Source organism: Syngnathus leptorhynchus, chromosome 18 (genome assembly GCF_054491065.1).
Source record: "Syngnathus leptorhynchus isolate UIUO chromosome 18, UIUO_Slep, whole genome shotgun sequence".
Lineage (NCBI taxonomy): Eukaryota > Metazoa > Chordata > Actinopteri > Syngnathiformes > Syngnathidae > Syngnathus > Syngnathus leptorhynchus.
Window position 1 is genome coordinate 7,530,608 of NC_141212.1, and position 11,675 is coordinate 7,542,282.

At 40.5% G+C, this 11,675-nt stretch overlaps 1 protein-coding gene across 1 annotated transcript; it reads left to right on the forward strand.

Annotated features, from left to right (window-relative positions):
- The first annotated feature begins 1,959 nt into the window (after positions 1 to 1,959).
- opn8c (opsin 8, group member c) lies at positions 1,960 to 5,475 on the forward strand. The gene is made up of 4 exons (XM_085937369.1): positions 1,960 to 2,098; positions 4,012 to 4,305; positions 4,432 to 4,763; positions 4,881 to 5,475. Exons 1-4 carry the CDS (start codon positions 1,996 to 1,998, stop codon positions 5,376 to 5,378), a joined length of 1,227 nt encoding a protein of 408 aa, XP_085793495.1. The 5' UTR covers positions 1,960 to 1,995; the 3' UTR covers positions 5,379 to 5,475.
- The last annotated feature ends 6,200 nt before the right edge of the window (positions 5,476 to 11,675 follow it).

Consider the following 11,675-nt stretch of genomic DNA (forward strand, 5'->3'; position numbering starts at 1 on the left):
TTTATGCAAAGATATTCAGCATAGGATATATTTCTGTCATGTCTAACTACACAGGCAGGGAAGCAAAGTATTTTGTTTAATTACTTTGAGTTGTTTCTGTAAAAAAAATATGTAGAGGAGAAAATAAGGCATACAGTACTATATTTTTCCAAAGTTTATTTTTTTGGCAGTACATTTTACAAATGGAGGAAGATGGGTTGCCAGGCAGGCTTGATTGTACAGTATATTGGTTGAATGGTTATATTTTTATTAGGGATGCACCGATACCACTTTTCCAGACTGAGTCAAGTACATTTGTGTCTTGGAGACTAGCTGGAGAAATGTTGTCTTTGCGTGACGGCAGCCTCCGTCACAGCCTGACTAGAATTCAAAATCCATTTTTCAGAGCATAATTTTCAGGTGGCTGTAATGTTATCATCTGTGTTTACCAAAAGTATTTCCGCACCACCGACATGATTACTACTACTACTACTACTACAACTGTCAGGCTGATGAAGTGGTATTGTTTTTTTTAATATCAGAGCCTTTTTATAAGTACAAGTAATGATATACAGAATCAGCTCCGATTCTGGTATTGGTATCAGTGCTTCCCTAATTTGTATGCTAGCTTGGAGGTGACTTAAAAAACAATGCCACTCTATTTAAAGGGGACCTATGGATTATATGACGTTGTTGATTCAGTTATAAATGTAGTTTCAAAGTATTCATGTAAATGTACAGTAACATAACACAGGTTCTACCTGTGAGATAAACGTTTTTATTCTACTGTCACGTCCAGATGATGATGATAGTTTGTCATGTGGTTGACAACTTTAGTAGTGAAATGTAAAATTCCTTTCTACCCCCCTCCCCTTTGGCAAGCTTAGGGAAGGCCTTAAAGATACTCTCCTGACCCCTAAACCACCATGTTTCATATATATTAAGATTCAATTTACTGCTGGAATTGTCCAAACTTCACTGTAGTGTTATTGCGCATAAACAACTGGTCATGAAATACACATTTTCCAGAGATCCTCGCTTTAAGATGTATCATGAAGTAGTGAAACAAGAAAATAAACACTTGGTTGTTTTGAGAAGGAAACTTTACTACCTGTTCTTCCTGATTCTCCTATGTCTCTAAGTAAACTTTTTTCCTTGTAGTTGTTAGGAATGGGTGGTCTTCAACTGTCCTTTTTAACTTCAAATATTTTCGTTTGGTTTCTCTGCTGCCTTTTTGACGGTACAGCATTCCAACATCTATGATGTTTAAATTTTCTCATTTGCGCTGGAAACAAATGGAACCTGTTTTGTAATCTCAGATTTTTCTGAGATTTCCTCATGAAATAAAGTCCATTATCTTTCTATTCCAAGCATAGAACGCACTTGTCTTTTTACTCCCACCAGTTGTACTACACCATAGTGGTCTCAAGACGGCGACATTATTCCTACTATGCTGTGCTCGACTTGGCACACTGTCCTGTTAAATGCCAGCTTCGAAATACAAAATTATTCCTTTAATTTATGTTCTCGAGTTTGATTTTTACAATTTGTTTATGCACATTATTGGAAACATTTTTCACTATGATGTGTATTATCCATATCAAGTATGATAACATGAATTCCAAATGTCCAGCTATACAGCAGCCACCTACACTCGTATCTCATTAGATTGTAGCTTTGTTGCTAATCGACTACCCGATGAAGTGTGCTGACGGTACTTGCCGATTATCTCACGGATTTCTTTTACTTGCACGCTTTTTTACTTGACGTGCGGTTGCCCTGGCGACAAGTCCTGCGCCATGGAGGAAATAATGTGCGTGTGTGTGTGTGTGTGTGTGTGTGTGTGTGTGTGTGTGTGTGTGTGTGTGTGTGTGTGTGTGTGTGTGTGTGTGTGTGTGTGTGTGTGTGTATGTATGTATGTATGTATATATATATATATATATATATATATATATATTTTTTTTTTTTTTTTTTTTCTCTATTTTTCGTGTAGCGACAGGGGATGTTGGAGCAGAGATGTCCGTTAATTCCACTTCAGATAACACGACCAACCATTTGTTCACCTCCAAGTTGAGCGCCGCTGCTGACATATGCGTGGGACTTGCCATCCTCGCAGTAGGTACGTGCACCGTGGTCTTTTTTTTCTTTCTTTTTTTTTTTTTTGTATGAAAATTAGATTTTTGTATATTTATTTTACATTAAAACGCTACAAAAACGTAAACTCCTCTAAAACAGATTCTTTAAAGTTTCCTTTTAATCAATTTAATATTTCTGGAATTTGATTTTTTGAATAGCTTTTTGAAATGTAGGTTAATTTAAAACGTGAATTAGGTGACAGTGTATTAATTGGGTGATTTTATTTAATCGTCATACCCTTAAAACCCAATGAAAAATGTATTCATAATAAATAGAATGTTGTTGTCTAACTTTGTGACCATTTTCACCACAATTATAAGCCATGAGGTTCATAAATCCAAGTTGCTTTTCTCAAAAAGTGAGTTGAGCAAGTCAATACAATTGCAATAGCAATCATTTTAAGTAGTCAATATCTTAAACTACAATGAAAAGATATGAAATACTTGAATGCATGTTAATCACTAGTCATTGTCAATTCATAATAAAGTATTGTAAATAGAACGTAATCACTTTGACCACTCCAAACTGGGATTGGCTCCAGCACGGACATAAATGAATGAATGAATGAATGAATGAATGAATGAATGAATGAATGAATGAATGAATAATTACTGATTTAGCACCATTATTACAGTAGAAAATTGCGGTTTTTCGGGGCTGGAGAGCATGAGGCAAGCAATGCAATTTATAGTTAAGTGCTTCATCAAGATTAGCATCCGTTCCTTTCATCAGGAAACCTAAATTGAAATGGCTCCCATGCTAAAAATTATGATACAGTGGAGCCTCAGTTTTTAAACGTCCTGGTTCTCGAACAAATCGGTATTCGAACACAAAAATTGAGATTTTTTTTTGCTTCGAATATCGGACGAAATTCGGTTGATCCGCGAGGACCCGCATGCCAAGTGACTTCGTTCGTTATTACATTCTCGTTAATCTGAGGATTGCATCAACTCTAATTATGTCTCCAAAGGTTAGATCACCAAATGATTCCGGAGCGTGGCACCGCTGCTGCTCACTGCTCCCCGCTCCCCCAGGGGATGGATCAAAATCACACGCGGATGGGTTAAATGCAGAGGACAAATTTCACCACACCCAGATGTGTGTGTGAAGACCATTGGGACTTTAACTTTAAGTGGGAGCTGTAAAGCCATCCTAAAACACAAAGAAAATGCGAAAAGCAATGCGATAGTGAGCGCCCGGCGCGCTGCGGTTGCGCGATCGGAGCAAATTAAGCTCCCTGCGCACTGAAGTCCACTTAAATTTTGGAAGGTGCATCAGGACTTTGAAAATATTTTCTAAATTTTAGCGACCGCTCTGTCACAATAATGCGACCAGGGCGGTGCAGTTGCGCGGTCGGCGGCGCGGTACGGTTGCGAGTTCGGCGGTGCCCTGCAGTTGCGCGATCGGACAAAATTAAGCTCCCTGCGCACTGAGGTCCACTTAAATTTTGGAAAGTACATCAGGACTTTATAAATATTTTCAAAATTTCAGCAACCGGTCTGTTACAATAATGACCAGCGCGGTGCAGTTGCGCGATCGGCGATGCGCTACGGTTACACGTTCGGCGGTGCGTTGCAGTTGCGTGATCGGACAAAAATGCGCAAATGAAAAAATGCTTAAAAAGGGCATTTATTATTATTATTATTATTATTATTATTATTATTTGCTTGGAACGATTTTTTTTTATTATTTGTAATGGGAAAACATGATTCACGATTCACTTCTAGAACAGCCTTCTGGAACGGATTGTGGTCGAAAACCGAGGCTCCACTGTAATAATATACAGTGTATAAATGTATAAAATCATGATAGTAATGGAAGATGGACAGATGTATGACATATTGCCAATATTTAAAAAAAAAAAGAGTGATTGTCATCTGTTTCTGGTTACGCCAGTGTTGCTCTCAGTTCTGGGTAACGGCATTGTTCTGGTGATCTGCTATCGCCGCCGGAAGAAAATGGTGGGTTCTGAACTGCTGTGCGTCAACCTGGCCGTCGTGGACTTCCTGTGCTGCATCTGCTTCTACCCGCTCTCCATTGTGTCATCCTTCCACCATGTGTGGCTGGGCGAATATGTCACGTGCATCTACTACGGCCTGGGCTGCTACATCTTTGGCCTGTGTGGCATGTTCACCATCGCCGCCATCAGCATTATACGCTACCTTAAAACGTGCTACAGCTTGGTTTACGGTGAGTGAGTACTGTCTCGATTTGACCGAATAAAATCTCATGACCATACGTTTTGAAGTCGAAATCAAGATTTACATGGAGCCAGTGATTTAACAACAGCACCAATTCAAGTGTTTCTTTCTTCAGCTGCGTGGTTGGAGAACGCCAACATTAGGCTGGTGTGTTGTGTCATCTGGCTGGTAGCCACAGTGTGGTCCAGCTTCCCTCTCTTTGGCTGGGGCGAGTATGTCCCAGAGCCCTACGGATTGTCCTGCACCATCGCCTGGCGAGGCTACCACACCTCGGCCAAAGACGCCTTCTATGTCATCTGCTCTTTTGCGTGCTTTACGTTGATTCCTGTCTTGGTCATTGTGATGTCCCATTGCCAGATCTTGTACAAGATATCCCGCTTCTCCTATTCACTGTCGGCGCGAGTCATCCACAACAGCCTGCGGCGTGCTGAGAAACGACTCTCCATGGTGAGCTGTGAATGTTGTGTGTGATGTTTTCTCTGTTCTTCACGTAGACTCAGTCATCTCTATGTCCTGCATCATTTCCATTGTAATTTTCTTTTATCTATCCGTTTTTCCCCCCAGATGTTTTTCTGCATCAGTCTCGGCTTTATTATCGCCTGGGCACCGTACACCATTGTGTCCTTCCTCTTCATATTCCACAAAGAGAGCCAGTACATGGCTCCTGAGGGCTTTGTTTTTCCCGCCCTCTTTGCCAAAAGTTCCCATATCTACAACCCGTTTATTTACTTCTACTTCAACAAAACCTTCCAGAAGGAGCTCCAGTCCTTCCTGGTCTATTTCTGGCCCAAATTGGGAGGCAATCGGGTTGGAGCCCAAGTCGCTTTGGCTCCCGACCTCATCTACATCCAGCTCCAGGAGCGTGGCTACATCCGTAGGGCCTTTGCTTTATCGAGAGATCACACACAGAGCAAAAGCAAAAGCGCTAAAAGTAACAGCAGTAAGCACGTCCATGCAAAACTGGTGAACACCTGCTGGGGGTCAACGCCAAAGAACACCGCTAATCCTTTGAAAAAGAAAAGTGTCAACAATTCTTTGGCTGCCTCTGTGACCTCTATTTAAAAAGAAAAACGTTTCGGCCCAAAGATGCAAAGAGTCCCATAATTACTGCTTTACAATTGGATAGAAGCAGGCGGTGAATTGATCCCTTCAGCTTTCACATTTGACCCTCTAAAAGCAAGCCGCTTTGTGCATTAACAGACATTCTGGCAGGTTATTTAAAAAAAAAAAAAAACATGATTACCCCCAGTAGGACCAGTCTTAATCGATTCATGCTATCCTGCCCGTCTGGTTGTATTATATCAAGACTTTTCACGTTTTCCCCCTCGCAGAAAGAAACACAATGTGTCAATATAACATAACTATATAATGTGACAGCTATAAGTATTTTGCTCATGGGTCTTTTGCATGGAATTTGAAAGTTTTATGTAGAAAATAAGCCAAGCAATTGTTTTTTGTTTTGCAGGGGACACTATTTCATTGCACTACAAAACTAAATAATGGTAAACATTGTTAAATATTGCTGGACATCATCAAACTTTACTGGTCCTGAATTATGTGTCTACACGTGTGTGCTTCATGTGTTACTGTTGCTCCTTGTGGACCCCAAATGAAATTTTAAGTAAATGTAAAAAATAGAAAAACCTCCTCACAACGTTTATGTTTTTATGATAACGTATATACAGTGGAGCCTCGGTTTTCGAACGTCCCAGTTCTCGAACAAATCGGTATTCTAACAAAGTATTCGAGATTTTTTTGCTTCGGATGTCGGACGAAATTTGGTTGTCGAACCTCGCGAGATGAGCCGATAGGACCCGCATGCCAACTGACTCCGTTTGTTATTACGTTCTCGTTACTCTGAGAATTGCATCAACTCTAATCATGCCTCCAAAGGAAGCAAGTGGGAGCAGTAAAGTCATCCTAAAACACAAAGACGCTCCTAAAGCAATGCGACGGTGAGCGCCTGGCGCGCTGCGGGCGGTTTCGCGATCGGACCAAATTAGCTCCCTGCGCACTGAGGAGCACTTAAATTTTGGAAAGTCCATTAGGACTTTAAAAATATTTTCAAAATTTTAGCGACCGCTCTGTCACAATAATGCGACCAGCGCGAGGCAGTTGCGCGGTCGACGGCGCGCTACGGTTGCGCGTTCGGCGGTGCGCTGCAGTTTCGCGATCGGACAAAATTAAGCTCCTTGCGAACTGAGGTCCACTTAAATTTTGGAAAGTACATCAGGACTTGAAAAATATTTTCAAAATTTCAGCGGCCGCTCTGTGACAATAATGCGACCAGCGCGGTGCAGTTGTGTGGTTGGTGACATGCTACGGTTGCACTTTCGGCGGTGCGCAAATGAAAAAATGGATTTTATTTTTGTCTTGGAACGGATTATTTTTTTTCCATTATTTGTAATAGCAAAATATGATTCTGAATTCGAACAGCCTTCTGGAACGGATTGTGTTCGAAAACCGAGGCTCCACTGTATTTACTAAGTCTTGAGTGTAAAAAATTTGTATTGACTATTGAAGAGGGAGCAACGGCAATGTAGACATGTTCTATTAGGGTGGACAATCTCTGTACAATATGATGCTCATATATGTACAATTCTTTTATCATTTCATGCAAACGTAACTGCTCAATCAGAACACGAATACAATACAGACACACACACACTGGGCGGTGTCGCCCCCCACACTCAGGTCATGTGACAAGTTCCCGCCCCAGGTATGAAATGGTCATGTGACAAGTTCCCGCCTTTCCGGACAGTATAAAACAAGCTGACCTGGAGACAGAAGTTGTTGTTTCATCTGCTGCCGTGCCTTGTGTATTGACCGCCATTAAACAACCCAAGATCTTGCCAATAAAGAACCAGCTCCAAACTCCATACCTTTGCTTTCCTGGCTCAACAACGGACATCCCGCACAACACGCAACACTACCTTCAGGAACATCAGTCATATCAGTCAATAAAACAACATTTAAATGTCTGCAACATTGGATACATTAGCTGTTATTGACGTTTACTGTGTTGTTTGACACGCTGCACACTACTGACTGGGCTGTATTCACTTTGAGGTTTGTGGTTTAAAGAAAATATCCAAAAGTCTGCCTGACTCGCCAGCATTCCATCTTTGCTAAAAACTCTGAATGTACCATATACTGAATACTGTGTTCTTGTGTTGTGCATATGCTGATATTTACATGTTGTTGTGTACCGCCCACTGTACAGTCTATTATTTCTATATTATCTTAAATGGAAATATATGCTGTTAGGGTTGAATAGATGTTCCGACTCTAACTTATGCATTTACTTAATTCTCTACTTGTACTTAGTTCAATTCTTTAATTCTGTGATCCGAGAGAGATGGTGTCCAATAAATCAACACACTGGAACGTCCTGTATTATTTGTTGTCGTATCTGGGCGTGTGAGGGCGGGGCCAAGAGTGAGAAGTGACGTCATGCGGGTGGGTTGTGTGGGCTGGTTAGCTTGGCAATCACTTGGTGTGTGAGGCGCATGGGCGTGAGTTGTGGCCACCAGCAACTCCTGTTTGAATGTGTTTTTCTGTTGCTTTGTTTGTTATAATAAAAGTGGCGATCAAACCATCTGAATATCCTTGACGCACTGAGGGGCATTACAATACAAATCCAGCAAATAAGATATATGCACATCTTATTTGCGGGCTGTCACGAGTTGTGAAAAGTAATTTCAGTGTGGAAGACTCTCTTTTGCACCTGCATAGGCTGCAATCATGAGAAATGTGGAGGCCAAGTACCAACGTAAGCATTTCCCCACTGACAAAGTGTGCACTATAGCTGATTACACATTACACCTCCTAATCAGCAAAACAATAATTTCAAGCTCGTTTTATAAGGATGGATGGACCCCTTGTTGGCGTTTCACGAGGCCCACACGGAGAGGTCATTATGTAAGGAAGCTGCACCAATGGAGCAGAACAGGATAAAAAGAAGGTGGGATGGATGGGATGGGATGGGGGGTGAGATCAGACTGGCACTATAGGACCAGGTCAAGCCCAGCCCCTCACTGCCCTCATTTTTTGTGCCAGCTGAGCCTGCATTGTTACGGTCCTGACCCTCATTAGCACCAGTCAGAAGGAGTTTTGCAAATTGCTCATTTGGAAAAGCGCCATTGAACTGAACACCTCAAGTCTATTCCCTTCCATTTGCCGGATGTCGAGACCACAAAGCACACCTGGAGGAAGCTCGCCAGAAAGTGCCAGCATGGACTGTTCCTCTAGCGGAGATATCGCAATGAGGAGAGGAAGCTACGATGAAGCTACAGCCTCGCTGCGTCCCGTGAGTACTCTTCTGACGCCGACGCTCAGAGTTCATGTTCAAATGATTCTATTTAAAATCATTTAGTTATTACAGATGAACATTTGTCATCAGTGAGGATTTTGAGTATTCAGTAATTAGCATTCATGACTTCAGTATTTCTGTTTTTGTTTTCTTACAGCATTTCCGGAATATGGCTCAGCGGCGTCGCTCTGCCCCGTCATTGGTTTTGGGGAAGGCTTTGGGCATGCCGTGGTCTCCAATCAGGTCAGTAGAACATTATCAAAGAGCCAAAACTACTATCACATCATCATGATCTTCATATATATATATGTAAGGCTTGGAGCAAACACAACACTGCCAATACAACAGAGCCTCTGTTGTCTCGGGCCACCGAACACCATAATAACATCGATATATATATATATATATATATATATATATATATATAAATATATATATATATATATATATATATATATATATATATATATGGCTGGCAACTTTCATAAGTAGGGGAGCATAATGGTCTTTTTTTATTTGATTTTTCTTTATTGGGACTGAGGCATGCACTTAAAATCGTACGGCGTGACGTGAAAAGAAAATCAACACAAAGGAAGGCAGACAAGCCCCGGACACATGTAATGTCATAATGGGTGGCTCTTAATGACCACTTCCAAATATAAATGCATCAGTCTTAAATGGATGTTAAACTTTGAGATACATGGACATTCATCTTTTTTACATTAGGAACTATAATTGATGCTATCTATTCCCAGTCCTGACTCCTAACATATGAAATGAATCAGCTATCAAAGACAATAATTGACAGGAAATGTGGTAGAACATTTTTGTCGACCCATTAGATTCAGCTCAGCTCATTTTACTGCTCTTTCTTGAGTTACTGATGATAATGATGATGGTTATTATTAGTATTTTTAATATTATTATTATTGTACAGCTACTAGCATAGAATGTTTGAAGTTTCATCATGACCAGCGCTGCTTTCACAGACATTTATAGCCAAAAATAATTTTATTTGTGTTGGACTTCCACATTATCTGACCTGACAGAAGCATTTTAATAAAAATATTTTATTGTATTTTATTGACAGCCAGCTAAGCATTTAATCCCCAGAAAATATGGGAAAAAATGTCAAGGCATGCGTAATATAGTCCTTTTAAAATTAAAAGTGAAGGCAGAATGCTTTTGTTGCTGAAATCATTGTACAATATTCACACAGCCATATGTATTAATATACAGTCTATCGAAGAAAAATATTTTCATAACCTCCATAATAAGGAATAAGGAAGGTGTGTGCGTGTGCGTGTGTGTGTTGTTTGTTTATCTCTAGCAGGGAGGAGACTTCTTGTCGGGTGTCAGTGGAGCACAGTCCGTTTGTCCATGGCCTCACCATTGAGAATGGAGAACTGCTGCTGAACGAGTGTGTTCATGTGACAGAGGGCACTAAAACAAGGGAGCGACACCTCTTCCTTTTCAATGATGTCATAATCTTCGCTAAAATCAAGTGAGTATGAACAAATGATATGACATTCCTGCTGTGGTTACACATGCAGGGTCAAAAGTCACACAATTGTACCCACAACATCGGTTTACTTCATTACCCATCACACACATACTCCAAAAATCAACCCGCGAAAGGAGCAATTTTAGTTTGGAATCGGCACAGACTCTTACATAATTGGACTCCGAACCACTAAACCACCAATCCAAACCACTCCCACCACCACCACATATTTTCCAAAATGATTCATACTCTTTTTCAGTATATGCACATCCCAATTTCTAAGTTTATAGTTGACTACAAATAGATTTTACATATAGAAGTTTCCAGGATCATTTAGAATGGTACGACAGACTTCCTCAAAATTGTCTCATACGAATAATGTTCTAAATTATTTCAGCTTAGTCATTGGCAATATGATTTACATCGACCCTATAATAAATGGAATAAAATATAACTGGTTTATCAAATTCCAACACTCCGTCAGGGTGGCCACAATTTGTTGAACATTTCTACCATACAAAGAAGATTTTCTCATGAAAACAAAATACTATATAATTTTTTTACAGTCATCTTATGTTTAACGGAGTATCAGAATAGGTGTGTAAAAGGGGAACGAAGTAATGGCAAATTGGGTGTTTTTAGACTTTATATACAGACTGCAAGGGAATCTCCGTAGAGACTAACCGCCTTTATTTAGTCACCATGACTCAACTCAGGAGAAACTTTGTTTTCTTACGAAATAACAGAATGTCTTTTTAGTGTTCTTGGTTCTGTTATAATGTGAAAAAGGTTTCCAGGTTTAAAAAATAATAATTGTGAGTAAATACACAAACAGAGTGGGTAGCAACAGTTTCATGCTTGAGTCAAAGTAGAAGAAAGTTTTGAAGTTCCAAAGTGGGAGGCAAGTCGCTTTCAATTCTCTACCGCAGTCTGCCTACTGTTCCAGTAGGGACGCATATCATGGCGCACAGTAATTACTGTTAATTGACACGTTGAGATCTATCTGTTGTTGACAACTTGTATAGTGAAACACCCTTGTGGATATTTCAGAGCTTATTGATTTAGGAAAACTGCAGCAAATGTTCTTTTCTGCTCGTTTGCAGGTCGATGTCCAGCTACCGCCTCAAGCATCAAGTGATACTGGAGGACATTTGGGTTCACAATTTCCAAGATAAGGCAGAGGATGATGAGGGGACCGAGGAGGATGGGGATCTCGGCGTGACCCTTGCCTTATTCTGGGGCCTTACCTTTTGTCTAGTGTCTTTTTGGTGAGTTGACACTCAGCAACGGCTAATAGTAAGCACTCATGTGATCTGCGGCCTTCATAAAAATAGGGAAATAGCAAAGAGAAAGTTCACTCGATGATCACGAGACAAAATGTTGCAAAATAGGAATGGTTAGTGCTCACTTTTTGTATACAAAGAACAAAAAGTCAACATTGCATGATATGCTCCACTACGTCAATGATGTAGCTAACGTGGGTTCGAGCCCCACCTGTTTGAAAAGTGTGGGCACCTTTCACTTTCCACACATAAGCTGCAAG

Coding starts and splice junctions, on each gene's coding strand:
- opn8c (XM_085937369.1), top strand. CDS start 1,996: ATGTCCGTTAATTCCACTTCAGATAACACGACCAACCATTTGTTCACC. Junction 2,099..4,011: donor ACTTGCCATCCTCGCAGTAG/GTACGTGCACCG, acceptor TGGTTACGCCAG/TGTTGCTCTCAGTTCTGGGT. Junction 4,306..4,431: donor GTGCTACAGCTTGGTTTACG/GTGAGTGAGTAC, acceptor TTCTTTCTTCAG/CTGCGTGGTTGGAGAACGCC.